The 19,206-nt window shown below is 30.6% G+C and overlaps 1 protein-coding gene across 4 annotated transcripts in view; it reads right to left on the bottom strand.

Moving 5' to 3' along the window:
* Nucleotides 1–18,634, bottom strand: part of LOC103576000 (NAD-dependent protein deacetylase Sirt6) — a 44,883-nt gene extending 26,249 nt beyond the window's left edge. Inside the window, exons 1-5 of one of the 4 annotated variants that reach the window (XR_008403625.1) lie at nucleotides 14,627–16,675; nucleotides 13,987–14,523; nucleotides 13,630–13,914; nucleotides 13,483–13,541; nucleotides 2,984–3,072 (exon numbers count right to left, since the gene is read on the bottom strand). Coding sequence is in view for 1 of the 4 variants with exons in the window: in XM_014442883.2 (XP_014298369.2) it covers nucleotides 2,945–3,072; nucleotides 18,166–18,231 (194 nt within the window). In the remaining 3 variants the exon portion in view is untranslated. Of the gene's footprint in view, nucleotides 1–2,944; nucleotides 3,073–12,914; nucleotides 13,542–13,629; nucleotides 13,915–13,986; nucleotides 14,524–14,626; nucleotides 16,676–18,165 lie in introns of those variants that run through there. The other 3 variants (XR_008403624.1, XR_008403623.1, XM_014442883.2) reach the window with 3 other exon arrangements.
* Between the last annotated feature and the right edge of the window lie 572 nt (nucleotides 18,635–19,206).

Below are 19,206 nucleotides of genomic sequence, written 5' to 3'. Positions count from 1 at the left end.
ATATATATATATATATATATATATATTTTTTTTTTCCTGGATAGGCATGAACAAACATGAACATACCTGATCAGACCTGAAGAAGCCTGATCAGGCCTGGATAAACATGGTCATTTTTCATGTCTGATCAGGCCTAAAGACTCATGCCTGTTTATGTCTGATCAGGTCTGATTATTTTTTCCGGGTAGGTGTCGTCAATATGCGATTCTGACCATTTCTTTTGTTTTCTAGGATTTTGCTAATGTGGGATTTTTACATTGTGGGATTTCGTCAATGTGGGATTTTGGCAGTTTGGGATTATAACATGCACTCATTTTGAGAAGTTTATTCGCTGCTTCACGTGATATATTGAAATCAGTCACCCACTGAGCTAGTTTTGATGATAAACTTTTTTTATTGATAGCTACCAAAGCATTCTTTTTTATTTGATTACAGATCGATAATATACGTGAGTCAGAATTGTCATGAGTTTCACTGTCAAAACTGTAATTACTTATTTCATTTTCATTAAGTTTTTCGCCATCAATATTATCGTTCGTATTACTATTTCTTTAATTATAAACATCATCCAACCCATCACAAGATGTATTATTACTTACAAAGCATAAATTATTTTCTACTGTTTCACTTTCATAACTAGATGAATTTTCAAAATTATGTAATTTATTTGAAAAACACCGTATTCGCATATTTTTTTTATCTTTACACAAATTTACAAAAATTTTTCTTTTCGACATTTTGTTATTGTATTTATAATAACTACTCATATGTAATTACTTTAGAGCAGAATCAATAAATAATGTTTATAATCATTGATACTTTTAGGTTACAATGACATTAGCTGACAAAAGTTGAGGTTATAATAGTCTCATAAGATATTTATTTTTTTGATGTTCTAGAGACAACTGTAAATAGTTATCATTTTGCTAACTTCCAGATTTCTTTTAAATGACCTTAAAATACAGATCAAAACGATAACATTTTTCTGAGCTCTTAAAAGTAACATTTTTTTGATAACATTATGTCATCTTTTTGACATTGATGAGGGACGGGAACTTTTTTAAAGCATTTGTGCATCCTATCTATCGCAAAATTCGACCAAAAAAGGCGGATATCCCTACTTTATTATACAAGTTGTCAAAATGTTCAAGATATGTTACCGGGGTGAACTCACTTTTACCTAAAGCTGCAGTCATTAGCAAAAAAAATTCTCTAGATTACACCTGCGCATTTAATTGATCGGCTAAAGATTGTAGATCGTCATTAACTGATAAATTTGTGTCACCTTAAATTTATTACCTGTACTCTAATTTTATTAAAAAGTTATTGAAAGTAAAAATAAATACTACTTCTTAATAAAATGGAATAAAAGAAGGATATTAATTAACCTTAAATTTTAAGACTTGTTAATTTTATATTTAGAAAAAAACATGTTCAAGTTTTTATATTAAATAATACATGTATTAGACGTTTTATTAGGTTAGTTTTTATGTTTATTGATTAATAAAACAATAAAATAAAAATATTATTTTATATTCTATTAACTAAATAAGTATTGAATTTCATTTTTAATGATTAAATAAATAAACATTTAAGTAATTTTTTATAAATAAATAAACTGAATCAAAAAAAAAACATTGATTTTTATGAAGACAAATTATTAAAATGATCCTGACCGCATGACGCCGACGTTAAGCATTTAACGACGTTTTAATTTTGAGCATTTACTATATAAAATATCGTAGACAACTAGTGACATCAAGTATAATACTCGATGGCACTAGTTATCTGAGGGACTATTATGATAGTTCAGTCGTAAATCGACGTATCATAAGAATTTCATACAATTGAAGTATGATATCAAGGTAGATGTCCTGCATGTAACTTTAAAAAATCACAACTTTTAACCGTTTGTAAAACGAATATTGATAATCAAAGTGCACCCAGTTAACATGTAGTAACTTAGACTGACCTAAAAAAAAGTCGTATTTCCACGTATATTTTAAATTAATTTTCTTAAGAATTTTTCCTAAAACTAACAGATTATAGATACTAAATTTGAAATTCAACAATATATTAAGATTATCATACTACTGATTGATAAAAAAGTTTTTAATATTCAAAGAAATCTGTCTGACAATTTCAAAACGAGAAAAAGCAAGTAAGCGATATTAAGTGAAAGAGGAAGCAATACCGAGTGAGAGAGTAGCAATATCACCCACTATAGGTCGCGCGTGAACTACTTCCAATGATTATATCCTCAATCAGTTTTTGCTGAAACGTATGTTAAGCTCTCGAAATATTTATTAATTAAATTGATGAAATTTATCCAACAGCTATTCTTAATCAATAATTATCAAGCCGTTTGTAACGAAAATCTCACTGATAAACATATCTAGAACATTAACGCAATGCATTCATAGACATAACAAGACTATCTACATGTATGAGAGTTGAACTGCTTCGATGTTCTCATAAGAAAGCATGAATACAACACTATTTACTTTTAAAGCCTTCAATTGATGCAGTGCAAAAAGAACAATCAATAGTTGGAGGACTCACTGAAGTAAAGTAATTTATTGAGTCCAAAACTAAATTGAATTCGGAATTTCCTTTACATTAGAGTGCCAATAGGCACATATAATTACCCTTCATATGAAACATCCCTGAATCTATTACTATTCAGGGGCGATCACTTGATTTCCTGTTTCACCCCATCCTTTAACCCAAATATAGGTATAGCGTTCGAATTCCCTTCCGATATTCTACCTTATTTATACATATAATAACTGTATAGAAATCCTGAGTACAAAAAGTTTGGGATTGGTAAAAAAATTTTAAACCCAGGAAATTTGATAAACTTAGTAAAATTAGTAATATTAATCGAATAAAAACATTCTTAAAACTAATTATAGATTTTTGAAAATTGAACATATTTTATTACCGAAAGTCTGGGATTCCAGCCGATGTAGAAATTCCAGCCCCAGTGTGAACTACTACATGGCGAGATGTGTTTATCCATTCTGTCAAAATTCCACATTTCAATTGAAGATTTTCTGTAGTATCATATTTCTGTAAAAGAATCAAATGTCATTATAATTCAGAGCTGAAAATCTCATTTCACGAGTATGAATTTAGCGGACTTACAACAATCAGAAGGTCTACTAGTTATATCATATTCAAGGAGTAAAGGAACATAGATTACTGATCGATAAATTTTTTTCAATAGCATGATAGTATTGAGTATGCAATACGATACAATAGAGTTTATCAGCATTAAATGTTGATCGGTGACGAGAGATTGGGAGTAACAAGTTGAGATTACATGTCATGACGATGAAAAATTAATAGGTCTTATAGAAGCGTAACATAGGAATGAGGATGGTTGTAGGTTAGTTGAAATAATATGAAGTTATGAAAGTAAGAAGTGTAAAGAGAAAAATCATGTATTAGGTAGGAAACGTAGATGTCAAATTAAAATGGTAAATAGGTCATGAACTGAAGAACACCGAGTAGGCTGCGTGGACGTTAGCCTTAAATTCATCAATCAATAAAAAGTTGTATGTATGATATTAGATTTCTTTGACTTCATAGTCAAAGTTTTGGAAAAACAGATAAAAACAAAAACTACGGTTTTCGCTCGTAACGTGAATCCCTGATTAAAAAGTAGAATTAATGAGGTTTAAATATGTTTCAATTGCTTAAATACTCATTAACCTTAAATTGACGAATCAAGAGTATTTAAAACGATAAAAAGTTTTAATCGCCTTGTTAGATCCGGCTAACCGGATATACCAAACGGGCCTCTATACCAATTAACATTTAAATGGGTTGCAGAAGTCGAAGATTTAAACCGAAATTAGCAAGATCCAAACGATTTAAGTAAAAAGAAACTTAGTAATAAGAACTAATCTTGTGAGCTGAGTGCTGCGAGCCCATATGGTCAATTATCAATAAACATTCGTACTTTGGGGAATCCAGACTAGTAGATTACTTCTGTTATTAAGAAACATCTCCCATTTCCCGGTCCGAATCTTCATCCTTCAATCGAGGGTCACAAAGAGCCGTTTATGAGAAATTCAGTCTACACATCATAAAGGTTAATTTTCAAAGTAAGCAGTGAACATCGACAGGCAGGTGATATTATCAAATTCTTTAACGTATGAAATCTAAATTCTGTATAGAATACACAGAGAGGTCTCTGCGGGGCAATCGTTTGAGTTTTCAGAATAAAAATAAAACCTAAAGCTAATCCTCTAGGAAAATTTCCCTGTTTGCCTGGTGCATCCAACTTGAAACCCAAGCGATCATTTATAATGATCGATTATTGACTAATTAAATGAATTCGGACATTATTGTCTTCAATACTCTTTAATCGTCAATTATTTTACATTTAATGAATATTCATGAGGATTGAATTGTACACCTTAAGCGCAAAATCTCCGAGTGTACTTCGAAGGCACTCAATTTTTTACGAATACTTGACTTAAGTTTAATCATCTCTATACTTTTCGAAGTGCACTAAAATAAGTAGAAACTACTTTCATACCACTGTCAATTTATTAAGAAAGAATTCTTGTATAATAGTATTTTGTTTTCTTTATATATACAAATTAACACAATGTTATATATATGTGTTGTTACGATGTGAGATCGTGCGCCTCCGGAATAGTTCGGGGTGGTAATTATCACATGGACTAATGTGGCGGGAAGACTATAGAAGGGCGTGCAAACGCACCTATATCACCTTCGTTAGCTTGACCTAATGCTATACGCTGCTATCAGCTACTTGAAGAGCACTTAGTCTCGTAACCAGTCAATATTAAGTCTCCATATAAAGATATTATAGTGAATTACAGTTAGTTAATTTGGTTTTTATATCAGTGTACTAATTACACTTAGTTAATTAGTATAACAGACATTATTTATAGTACTTTTATCGGATTTAAATCAGGCTGTTATTTAGTACGATTGATAAAGGTCCTATACACTTAGTTACATCAACATTTTACGGTATTAGGAGCAATTAGTCACTCAGTATCAGGTATCTGTAATCAGTTTGGGTGCGATGTGGTAGTTAAAATAACGATAGTTAAATGAACGTTTATTTTAACAAGGAATAACCAGAATCGAGTGAATTTTTCTGCGTACCTTGTCCACCTCCTACAATTAACAGTTAGAGAGAAGCTGCTATTGAGAGGGAATACCAGGTTCAATAGAGGTATTCTGAGGGACCAACATCAACAGTTCCAGACCATCCAGAGCAACACCAAATACCGATTTAGGCTATGTACTAGTATTAGTTTAGATTGTAAGGCCAGTTCGAGTAATAAATATACAAAGACGAGTCTTATTCGGATCTAGCGGGGCATAGACTCACGAAAGACTGCGTAATTACACCATAAATGCAGTTTGTACGTATTCCCGACGTAACAGTATATTACTAGCCGTTGGATGCCCGCTTTGCTGGGCGAAAATTAAAGTTAAGTGATGATTATTTTTATGAGTAAAATTATTGCTATGACTATGGCTTCGAACTATGACTTTCTCTACAAGTGTATTGATATGACCTAAGAAGCTATATAGAACTAATGGCACACAATGCAATTAGAAATAATAACGACACAATCATAACGATGGGACGGAAAAATTTTTGCTTATTTTTCATGAGTTAAAAATATACGCTTCTTTCTCATCGGATCTCGGAAAAAACGGGGATCATATTAACGTTCGACGCTCCCGCAAACTCCCTTAGAAGTGATTTTTGTTAAAGCCGATTTATAAAGAATACCTACATGAACTAATAAAGTTCACGCTAAATTTCAACTATGTAACAAGTATATTTTTAAAACAGGAGTATGTTAACGTTTGACAGCCCCGTATACCCCCTTCGAAGCCAATTTCATTAGAGCCGTTTAATAGAAAATACCTGGGTGACATAATAAACGTCCACGCCGAATTTCAACTCTGTAACACTTGTTGTTCGAAAAACGAAAGCAAATTAACGTTTGATGCCCCTATGAACCCTCTTAGCATGGGATACCAACATAATATTATAAATGTTCTCACCAAATTTCAAGTCCGTAGGCCTTAAAGTTCCAGAGATACAGTGGTAAGAAGGTAAATAATATTTCTCATATATATATTAGGGTGCTTCATTTGAACCGAACATTTTTTTTTCAGCGGACACAAAAAAGTTTTGTCATTTATGTTGAGAGAAAAATTACTTAAAAATTTCAGCTCTTAATTTTTATTTGAAGTACTTCCTCACGAGCATCAAAGTTTTCCCTTTTAAAAAGCATGTAAATCGAATAACTTTTCTTTTAAATTACTATAACTTAACCCGGTTTTGAGTTATCGTTTGAAACCAGTTTTTATTCGTAGAGTAATTGTTGCTTTTCGAATTTGTATAAAACGGTTTTGGTCTAACTCGATCCATGTCGATTGTATCTGCTCCGAAAGTCAATTTCACACTTTTTTCATTTATATTTGCTAATAGTAAAGAAACGGCTCATCTTACCATAAATATGCACAGTACCAACCTTTCAGGAAATTTTGTCCTCTAAAAAATTGCTTATAATACTTATATTGCTAAAGTGCATTGCTCATGAGATACATGCATTTTAATATTTTACATTAAAAAAGATTACTACTATAGTAAGCTTGATTTTTTTTTTATTATTGTGGTTTTCCGATTATTATTTTTTTTTTTCATTTAAATTGTTGTGCCTTCATTAAGCTAGTGAACAGACGGGTATCGTAGGGAAATGGTGCTTGGAAATATTTATTTCCACTAAATACAAGAAATATTTTCGGAAGGAAAAAACCATTTTCCTAGCTCTTTTCCAGCCGGACGTGCAAAGAAGCTGCTCTGGTTCCTTAATCCTTTTCCAAGCGGATGAGCGAATAAGCTGCTCTGGATTCCACCTTTATATGCCTAAACGCAGTAGTAAAGCAGGCCGTCACGTGCGGTATGGAAAAAACGAAACTCGATTCGAATTATCGGCAACCACGTGGTAAACAAAGAAATAATTTTAGTAATTTGGGAGGATTTAAGAGTGCGTAGTAGTTTGGATCGAAGAATAAATCGAGTGCAATTACTAAATCCGGAACCTTCTGGACTATCTCTAGGAGTTACCCGTTCTGGTTAGGTCCCGTTAGTCCAATTGGATTGAATTGTCATGAACGCGTAAAAATATTAAATGCCTAATGAGAAAGACCCCAAACCTTATACGTTGAGAGGACAAGGACCCGTGACGTATCCGGAAGGGTTAGCGCCACCTACTAATAAACGTATTGGAAAGGAATTTAAATTCTAAGAACGTTTTGACGGTGAAAAAACAGCAGATTCGGTAGTAGAAACGTCGCTTGTTCACCCTAAATTAACTTCGGACGAAGAGTCCGAAGAAAAAACCCCTAGTTGTCGACGCTCTGCAGGAACAGAATATCGCTGACGAGATGGTTCTAACCACGAATCAAAAAATATTTTTAAGCGACGCTTTGGCGTTTGTGCCCCGCTTCAGTGGAATCTCGGAGGATTTAATAGATTTCTCAAAGGGTTGTAAAGAAGCACAAGATGTATTGCCTGCAGAGGCGGAAGCGACTTTGGTCAAATTAATTTATGGGGAAAAATTGGAGGATAATATAAAGGCATCTTTAAACTTCAAAATACCTGCCACGATTGCTGACCTAACGAAAGCTCTGAGGAAAATTTACGTGGTGTCGAAATCGTTGTCCCAATTGCAAAGCGAGTTAGGATAACTGCATCGAGAGGGGCAAATCTGGGGTTGATTTCGCGAATAGACCACGAAAAAAAGCAAACGAAATCGTTGAATGTTACTCATCGGACCACCCCGATTCTACCGCCGATCAGACTCAAGCGTTCAAAGATACGATAAATGAATCCCTCGCCAAAGTATTCACACAAATTTTGGACCGAGAGATTGAAAGAAAAATGCCCACTTGCGCTAACGTTTATGAGGCTTTGACCACTGCCATCAAGATAGAGAAGAAGCTGAAAGCGCGTCACGAACTGATAAAGAAATCAAAGGAGAGGGATACGGAAGAAAAAAAGAAGAATCCAGTAGAATTCACCGCTGTTCCTGACTCTCCTGGCCAGAAAAGTAATGCACCAGCCCCAACCAATCACTAAAACCTTAGGAGAAATAATAACAATAATCAGAACTTTAATCGAAATCAATCTGATATTTCGAAATGTGTATGTCGGCGTTGCAAGAAACTAGGCCATTTCGCCAGGAATGGCCCCGACTGACAATGCCAAATATGTTATGAGCAACGCCATAGCGCTTAAACATGCCCAAAGCTAACTCCGACGGACCAGAACCAGTATGCCAATATCGGATGCCAGCTGTGTGGGAAAGGAGGACATTCTGCCAGGTATTGCAGCCAAAATCCAAACAAAAATAACTCAAAACCGAGTCCCGGCCTAACTATTGAAACTTATCGTAGCCCTCAGAATAATAATAGCAGGGGAAAGGGATATAGGAGTAATTCCAACGTGGGAAATTCGAGAACGGGTTATAACGTTTGCGGACTGAGTAATCATACTCAGGAAAATTTCAGACTGCTAAAAACAATAAATTTTATACAGGGAAACGCGAGACAATCTTCCTCGGAGAGCGTGGGGGACGATAACAGGAATGTACGTACCGTACACACAGTACAGAGTGCGACGGTGGACGAGAATTCCGAATAAATAAAATTGAAGTATATTTGGATTGAGAGAGTTTACCGTTTGCTGTCATTGGTAAATCGTCTAAACAGTATGACATCATTATGATGTTGGACTCCAGAGCATCTCCAAACTTAATTAAAATAAAATATCTACACTGTAAAAAAAGTTCTCTCCGGACAATTAAATTGGTTTTGTTAAATTCTGTTAAACTAATGCGGGTAAGCTCTACAGGTTATCAATTTGATTTTATGCTTGCTACGTAACTCGTAGTTATCTTTACTAAATATTTTGTAGATTCTAATAATTTGTTTTGTTGGTGGATTATGAAATATTTAGTTAAAACAACCAAATAAATGATTGGCAATGGGCAATCAAATCATTTTATTGTCATAACCAAAATTTAGTTCTCAGAAGAAAATTTTTTTCTCAGTGTAAAAATTAACACGAAGATAAATAAAGATTACATCATAAATTACATGGAATCTCGAACACTCCCATATCCACCTTGGGTAGCCTGAACTTGAACCTTTTTGGTAAAAAGACGGAGTGTTATGTAGTACCAAACGGTTTAGCTATCCCCTATACAGGATTGGTGGGATCGCAGTTCTTCTCCGCAGTTGGATCTAAATTAGATTACAAAAACAAAGTTTTGGAAATAGGAAATGAGAAATACCCATTTAAGATATTAAATCGAATTGAAAATGGGGGAATCCCGGAAAAAACAGATTCGGAAAAAATAGACCCGGAAGAAATAGACTTAAAGAAAGTAAATCAGCAAAAATAGACCGAAAAAAAACGGATGCAAACATCCAATGTTTTTCATTAGGCAACTAATTTTATTCTATTTTGTATAAGGCTTGCCCCTGGACCCTACCGGGACTTTGCACCGGGATCACTTAGAAGTATCCTTTTTTCACGAATGAAATCAGCAAGTGAATTGATGGCTACGTAACACTTGACCTAAAGACAAATCACTCACAACAAAACACCTGCAAACCAAAATACCCGCAACAAAATACTCGCAAACCAAAATATCTATGTATAAAAAAAGTATAAAAAAATGACAATTGATATTTTATTTTTCAAATTATTAAAATTACTACAACTCGGAAACTATGGACTTTAGCGACTTGAGTCTCAGGACTTTTCTTGAAGGGAATAAAATTTCCTATAAAATTTCCAGTAACATTTCCAGTGTACTTTCATTGGTTTACGTTCTGCAAGTCAATGAAGGTCAATGTCATAGGAAAAATGACTTCCTCAGCGGACAGAAGTGAAACAGCTGGAATTACAGCAAAGTTACTATGGGCACTTTTCAAGAACACCATATGCCTTACGATTTACGACCAAAACCGCGTCGATATCATAAAACGCAGCGGAGTATTAGAAAGTTAAAAAAAAAAGTAACTTAATTTACGTATATTTTAAATAGGAAATCTTTGAAATTAAATGGAAAGTACTTAGGATTGGAATTAAGAGCTTAAACTTGGCAGGAATTTTTGTTTCAGCATAAAAAACAATATTTTGCTTGATGAGCAACAAAAAAAATAATCTCGCTAGAAACGAAGCATCCTAATATATATATACATATATTAGAATGTCCCAAAAACCACAAATATTTTTTTTAACTCTTATGAGCTCAAAAGTTAGTTTATATTACTAAAAATATTCTCACTAAATTTCTGCCAGATATCTTTAAAATTGAGCTATTACAATTATCAAAAAAATTATTTTTAAATTTCCTCAAGCACGTTCTTGTAGAAAATTCAATTTCTAACAAAAAGTCGTTGATGTCATATATGCGTCAAATCAATGAGAAAAAAAATAACAGAGCTTTAAATGTCAACGAAAATTCAAGTTTAAAAAATATTAATTTTCTGAACTTAAATGTCAACGAAAAGTGATACATATATATATTAGGTCGGCCCAAAAAAACCGACTATTTTTTTTCGAGTCTCTTATGAAAATTTGTTGGCTTACGATGAAAATTTTTTATCAAGCTGATTACTGGAAAGGCTTCTTAAACCATTGTAAGCCAACAAATTTTCATAAGAGACTCGAAAAAAAAAAGAAATAGTCGGTTTTTTTGGACCACACTAATATATATATATATATATATATATATATATATATTAGGGTGGTCGTTAAAAATTAAATTTTCTCAGGCGCCCTATAAAAAGCTTCTTTTTAGTGAAATAATACGTGAGGAATTTGGTTTTTTCGTTTTAAGTAAAAAGAACACGTGCCGAAGGAAGATCTAAGTTCATTTTTTTACACGATCGCGGTTTTTTTCAAATATCTCATGAAATATGCAGCTTAAAGGAAAAAACCATAGAAACAATTTTGTAAGAAATTGAATTTTTGACAAAAAAAAAGTCATGTTAATTTTTTTTATGAAATGTGTATTTATGACGATATTTTAGAAAAAACTTTTTTTAGATCTGATAAATTGAGCGTGTTAAAGATTACAAATTTTGAAAATAACATTTTCCTAAGTATATAGAAACTGTAACAAGCATTAACAATTGATATGTTATGAATTACGAAGTCCATATTTATGAAAAAACACTAATTTTAACATTCGTTATCCTTAAAATGCCTAATTGATAAGATCTAAAAAAGTTTTCTTTAAATATCTTCATGTTTACAGAGTAGAAAGTAGAAAAACGGATTGACGCGAACCGTAGTATTATTATTAAGAGCTTGGATTGATACCGAAATTTTTATTTTCAGGTATACTTTCAATTTTTGGATACCAAAAAAAAATTTTTTTTTTAACCAACCTTATATATATATATATATATATATATATATATATATATATATATATATATATATATATATATATTCAATTATTTTTTTAATGGATATAAATAAAAATAAATATTCATTGTCATTTGTTATACTTTATAGAGGTTCCGGTAATTTTTCTGAAAATTTGTAATTAATTTTTTATTTTTGGTTCAACTTTTTTGAGATTCTCCGTCCAAAGTATTTATTTTTTACGAAAAAAAGTGAGGGAATCTGCGTAGGTTACTTCATTTGAGAAAGTGAGGCCTAAATCTGGAGCGCTAAATTTTTTTTATATTGTAAGGAATTTGAGGTCCCCGCAAATTTTTTTTATACCAGTTTATCCCTCAATTATGTAAAATCGCCCATAACTACAACATTGAGGCCTAAACTGAAATTATTCTCCACACAGCTCTCAATCACCAAAGTCCAACTTGTCCCTGAAATACCTCACGTAGTATTTTGAGGCTCGAACTAGAATTTATTTGACTGGTCATCTACCGTTAGCATTGATTCTAGCGACGCTAGCGAGGCGCTAGCCAGTGCCTCGTTTCATTTTTAGTAAGGACTTTGGCAATATATCTTGCTCATCAGCATAATAAATTTTTGTATGAGTATAATAATTTTTTTGATGCTTTATTTCCCGTTTCAAGGTTGGTCGACAGCATAATAAAAATTGCTAGGTCTCGAGCCAATATTTTTCTCCTCGCACTCGGACAGGCATACATGAAAGCGAGTTAATAAAAACATGATCAGTGATCTTAAAAATAAAATATTATTCACTCATTGTATCCGAGTAAAACTGATTGAGAACCTTCTATCGGAAAATAATCGTGAAAAAATGATTATTATGCATTATTATTGTTTTTGATTGAATCCGATTAAAACTGATTGAAATATTTCAATCGGATTCAATCGTTATTTTTAATCAGGAAATCGGCACGTGTTCTTTTTACTTAAAACGAAAAAAAAACAAATTCCCCACGTATTTTTTCACTTAAAAGAAGCGTTTTATAGGGCGCCTGAGAAAATTTAAATTTTTAACGACCACCCTAATATATATATATATATATATATTAAGGTGTCCCAAAAAAAAATATATATTTTTTTTAGGTGTTATGGGCTCAAAAGTTACTTTATTTTATAAAAAAAAATCTTCATCAAATTTTAGCCAGATATCTTTAAAATCGAGCTATCACAAAGGGGAGCCCATTGCCCATTTAAAATACACGTAAAAATTTTTCATTTTAGTTTTTCGTTATAAGACTATGAAAAAAAATTTTTTTTTAAATTCCACCTAAAATATTTTTATAAGAAATTAAATTCTCTACAAAAAAGTGCTGAAAATTCTCTATGAGAATAAAAATTTTAAAACAACTGAATTGCTTCAAGTATGGATAAAAAAATTCAATAAATTACTGTTGTTTGGTTCAGTTTATTTCTTAATAAAAAACAATAAACTTTTTTTACGTCTATCGTAAACCATAAGCAATTATATTTATTTTTACTCAAATAGTAAAGTATATTATTGAAGGGCTTCAAATATTCATTCTTATTACACGTAGGATATACAGCTCTATGATTTTTAACAACTTTAAAAATATTTTATTGTTCTTCTTCATCTCTCGTACCAAAACTATTGTATTCTCGAATTAATGCAACACCACGTTCAGCTATGTCATTAACAACTTTAAGAATATCCAGCGTCATTCAACATTCATTATACTTTTTATTATTAAGCCACGTTTTAGGATTGACATTTAAAAAATCACTTGATAATTCAAATTGCTCGAACAATGATATAGTTTTTTTGCTTATATCCTTTTAGTACAACATCTTTTTTAGTACAACATCTCGTAATTTAGGTATTTCTATTGATGAATTACTAAATTGGCGTTTAAACATTAATATTTTAAGACCGTATAAAGCTTTTGAAATGAATCTAGAATGGTGGTTTGCTTCAGGAACTTTAAATACAATACTGTGAGCTAAATTACCTCCCAAAAATATATAAGCTAAATCCAGTAGCTCTCGATAATCGGCACGTGGTTGATGTCTAAAAATTATGTGATGATTAAACACGATAGTAATTAAGTGAATGTACGAAAAGTTAATAAAATAAAATTATTCAACTATAATAATACTTTTTTTTGGCGTGAAATAAATTCTAAAATCTCTTCTCTTTGGTCTTTTATATTTAAATTAATAAAATCATCATGTAATCCAGTTTCAAACTGTGTTTTTTCAATGTTAGACCAATTTTCTTTGAAACGTTTAAATATTAATACATTCGGCGAAGATGTTATTGGCCAGCAGGTTTCCACTACACAACGAAGTACAAGTTCGTAAATGTGGTGGCGACAAGGAAAATAAATTAAATTTTTTTTTTAAATGTTGCTCCAAATACGAACATGTTCCTTCTTGATGACCTGTGCAATGTATGATATTATAAATGGAGAAAAAAAAAATTAAAGAATTGAAAAGAAAGAATATTGCTATACCCGTATTGACTGCTGCTGTATCAAAACAAAGACCGTTGATGCGATTTTCAAACTGCTGTTCATTTAACAGTTTAATTATTGCTTCGGCTTGATGCTCACCAGTCCCAGATTCTAATTTTGGAGCATCAACGAATATTTCAGTGTTTAATCCTGATACTAAGACTAGTAATTGATCGACTTTTTTCATTTTATCATTATCAAGAACCATTTTGCCATCCCAGTGCAGAATTAGACACTTAGCAATAGATTGATTGTTTTTAATATTATTTACGATAGACTTTCGTGCTTCTACAAGATGTCGATAAATTGAACTTTTGCTGAAACTAAGAACCTCAGAATCGACGATAAGAGCTTGAGCAAAAGAAGCTGTTAAATGAGCAGCTTTTCGATAGCTTAATTTTTTATGATCCATAGTAGCCGCTGTTAGTTATTCAAAATTTGATACCGTTCTTTTCAATTCATTTTCAGAATCAGTAGAAAAGTAACGAGAAAAATCCTTAGATGATACGGTGACATTGGAAAGACTTCTGCTTAACTCTAAAAATAATTAAAATTAATTACTCGAGATTGAATGATAAACAAAATTTAGTTATAAATTATTTAAATTTCAATTATACTAATTAATTAAATTATATCATACCATCTTCAACATTATCTTCGGTAGGTTCCTCAACAGTTACTTTTGAATCTAAATTTATTGGACTTCTCCGTTTTTGTTGTTGGGAATCGACCAAAAACATTTTTTTATCATCCGGCAGTAAACTTAAGCTATTTTTAAGACTTGTCGAATAACTCATCCAATGCTCCTGAGAATGTCGTTTCGCTTTTTTTTTTTTTGTTTAGATGGTGATTTTTTTCTCATCGAGGTTTTACTTAAATTAAGCCACTTCTTATACAATGCTTCAACTTTTACAATGCTATTGCAGTTTTTAATTACTGGTATCCCAGTACTTTTTCAAATAACATTAACATCATTAATAACCTCACTTGCACACTATCAAATACTTTTTTTTCAAATTGTAATATTTATAAAAAAAAAGACTCATTACCTGTCGATTGGTCGGTAACTTACGGGTACTTATTTTGCTAGTAGTTAAGCCTACTAAATAAATTAATTTTTTTTGGGAGTCCATTGACAATTGGTTTCAATCACTAATTTCGTATAATAATGATAAATTGCCAATCTTCAAGTACGTTTATCTACTTTCTTAAAATGAGCAAATAAAATTTAAATATTTTCAAATTTTCAATGCATAAGTACCACTATATACTGCTAGGAGGAATTTTTAGAAATGAACCAATTCAATTCCAAGATTATTCAAATTTTAATGCATTAGTATTTATTTATACCGCTAGGTGGTATTGAATTATAGCAATATGACAATGTCGACAACTTTGAAAATTTCGAATGTTGGGTGAAAATAAAAAAAAAATTCCTATTTTTTAAACTTCACTTTTTGTCGATATTGAAAGCCCTATAACTTTTTTCTCATACATTTGACGTACATAATATATCAGATACTTTTTGTAAAAAATTGAATTTCATACAAGAACGTGCATGTCAAAATTTGAAGAAAAAAAATTTTTCGATAGATTAGAAATGAAATATAATAAAAAAAAATTTAGCACTGAGGAAACTAAATTTTTACTGATATTTGAAGTCCTGTAAATTTTTTCTAATTGTTTGACACACATAATGCTTTAACACTTTTTTGTAGAGAATTTAATTTCCTATAAAAATATTTTAGGTGGAATTTAAAAAAAAAATTTTTTCATAGTCTTAATGACGAAAAACTAAAATGAAAAATTTTCACGTGTATTTTAAATGGGAAATGGGACCCCCCTTTGTGATAGTTAAATTTTAAAGATATCTTGCTAAAATTTGGTAAGCATTTTTTTTAGAATATAAAGTAACTTTTGAGCCCATAACACCTTAAAAAAACAAATATTTTTTTTATTTGGGACACCCTAATATATATCTTTACTACCAAGTTAATTTTTTCTTAATTCAAGTATTTTTAAAGAATAGTATTTATTCCGAGAAAATTTATTGTCTTTAAACAAAAAAATGTAATATTGCTTCAAAAAACTAGCCCAATTTTAAAAAAAAAAAAAAAGCATCTCATAATTAGAAAAAAAAACTCTTAAAACAAGTAAAAATTTTTTAATTTAGGCATATAAATATGCTGAGGGAAAAATAATTTTAATTCAAGATAATCATTTTCTAGGTGCAAGAAAATTTTAATTTTCTGAATCGTTAAAAAAAATTTCTCGTATTATGATTAAATTTCTTGGTTCAAGTGAACTGTGTTGCTTTGTGAAAAATAAGTTGTAGGAAGTATTTATCGGCACACTCTAATTTTTATATATTATAAAATAATTCCAACTTTTAGTATTGGTTACAAATACATTTTACAATTATCGGATTTTGTGAATTACAACTACATAGAAAAAGCATTCAACTCGAATTCTGAAAAATCCGGAAAATCAAAATTACCTTGCACCAAGTAAATAATTATTTTGATATTTTTATCTCAAGTCAAAATTTTTTATTGCTTAATGTTTTTATTTATTAGTATGAGAGATACGTTTTTTGAAGAAAGTTTTTCGTTAAAAGTGGAAATGGATAGTATTTTTTAATCGAGCAATTGAAATCAGAACACAGTAAAATGACGAGATATTTAAAAATTCAAATTGTACTAAAATACATGTACCTATTATAGAATCTGGAGATTGTTTGTTAATTATATACAAACAAATATAATTATGTTAGATTATATAAAACCATATGTGATTTTTTCGTGACACTATATATAATTATATGTAATTATATATGATTGTCTATGATTTTTTTCTCAGCGTTATATACAATTATATTTGATTATACTGAATTATTTACAATTATTTTTGACCCACCCGGGAAAAAATGATTTTTTCTAATTATATTTAATTATGTATGATTATATATAATTATATATGAATTTATGTATGATTATACATAATCATATCTACCTCTATATTAGATCTGATCAGACATGACTGATATAAGCCCATATATAATTAGATATAGGCTTATATATTATTGGATTTGATCAGGCATGACTGATATAAACTTATATGTAGTTATATATGACTATGTATGGTTAGATCTAATCAGACTTCATTTATATAAAACTTATAAATATTTAATTATGTATATAGGTCCAATATATATATATATATATATATATATATATATATATATATCCCCAATACCTAACAAATGTTCAAAGGCTTCGGCAGCAATTTAAAAGTATAAATCGATATCGATTTATATATGGATATTTATAAGTTTATAGATAAATAGATTTGATTATATGTATCTAATGATTTCTATTGTAATTTATGTACAAAACCAAATTCATCATTAGGTGCATTATTTACGTAGGATGTATCAATTTGATTATTTGAGTTAAGTAATGCCATAAATTTTTCTCGATTATAAGTATATAGCAGACTAGAGGATCAGACTACAATCCAGCGATAACCAGGGTTAAGCAGCATCAGCGTGAGACATTAATTGGACGGGTGACCACGTAGTAAAATAGTAGTTAACCGATTGTAATTTTTTTTTTTCTATTTAAATTTAACTGACATTTGTGTTGAAGAAGACAATAAATCTTAATTAAATTACTTAATTAATAATTTACAAACATTCTAAATAAGATTCTAAACATGACTATATTCGTTTATGCATGATTATATATAATCAGATCTAGCCAATTTTTGGATCTAATCATATATAAGTGATTATATATAATTATATATAATTAGGCAAAATCATTTTTTCCCGGGCGGGTTTACATTTTGACAGATTTGTAGGTTATATGAAGACGTGGATTCGTTGGTGTTTTTTTTCAAGCCACTTTTAAAAAATCATCGTAAGTCTTAAAATAACTTTTATGGTTTATATCTTAATCAGTAACTTGTGATAGAATTGAAACATTAAATATGGGCATCTACGCAAATATAGTCACGAAAAATTGCTTGGACCTTGGAGCATGAACGCAATTCAAGCTCTGGATGTCTATACTGAAGTCAATAATGGCTCTTGTGAATAATGTTCAATTTTCGAACTGCACAGTTGAGAGTATGTAGAAAAAAACGGAGCAGAAACTATAAGGATGTAAAGCAATTTACCTCATCAAGACCTAAAACACCTTTATTTTCGTACGGTGATAATCCATCAGCATAACTGCAAGACATTGTAAACTACAAATTTATAAGTGAGTTTAACTTGTTGTATTTATAATCACTTTTGTAGAATAATGAAGCTAGACGATTAACGTAAAATTGTGCTGATACATCAAACAACAATCTAGAAATTAAAAATTCTCGGATAGCAGTAAGATCTGATCTATGACATTTTACTCAAAACTTGATTATGATCTCTAGATGTGGGTTGGTAACTCCATCCTGATGCTTAATTGCAGCTCCACTTATTGAGCCCCTCATTATGTACCGATTCGATTTATTTTGATTGCAATCGTTTGTTGGTCGTTTGTCGGTCAATGTTGGGCTATTAAAGTTGTTTATCGGGTAATTGTTTATTTATAAAAGAATAAATAAAATTCAACTTATATTTTTTTCTATTTAACCCCTCTACTTCTATACTTTTTCAATTTTTTAATTTCAATCGTTAGAAAATCTTTTGTCGGTGATTGCCGGTTCGTTTAAATTATTGATACAATAATATTAATTGGGTAATTTTATTATAAAAAAAATGATGCTAATTGTAAGGACATTATTTCGTACACCTAACAACATTGTGGCGCTACCTGTCAATACCTTAGATTAATTGGCAATAATTTGAATATCGGGTTTTTAATCAAACGAAACAAATAATTATTTTTTAAGTTAACTTTTAATCCAACAATTCATTACCATTATCATAAAAACAAAATTTATTTCTGTCGAAGACCCTAATAATAGCCATGCTAGTTTTTTAATTAAATTTTTATCACAAATAAAATTATTATTTCGTTTTTATTTTTTTACTGTTAATTACAACTTATTCTTTTGAAAAGTAGTTTATTGAAACCGAGTTATTGAAATTACTTACAAATTATCATGTTATTTCATGTCCATTAACTTTCTTTTATACTAGAAGGCTTTTGCGTGCCAGGGCGCGCCTATATGGTCCGAATCAGCTACTAATATGACCAACCATTCCCATATAGC

Source organism: Microplitis demolitor, chromosome 4, assembly GCF_026212275.2.
Source record: "Microplitis demolitor isolate Queensland-Clemson2020A chromosome 4, iyMicDemo2.1a, whole genome shotgun sequence".
Lineage (NCBI taxonomy): Eukaryota > Metazoa > Arthropoda > Insecta > Hymenoptera > Braconidae > Microplitis > Microplitis demolitor.
This window is presented reverse-complemented; position numbering and strand designations above follow the sequence as displayed.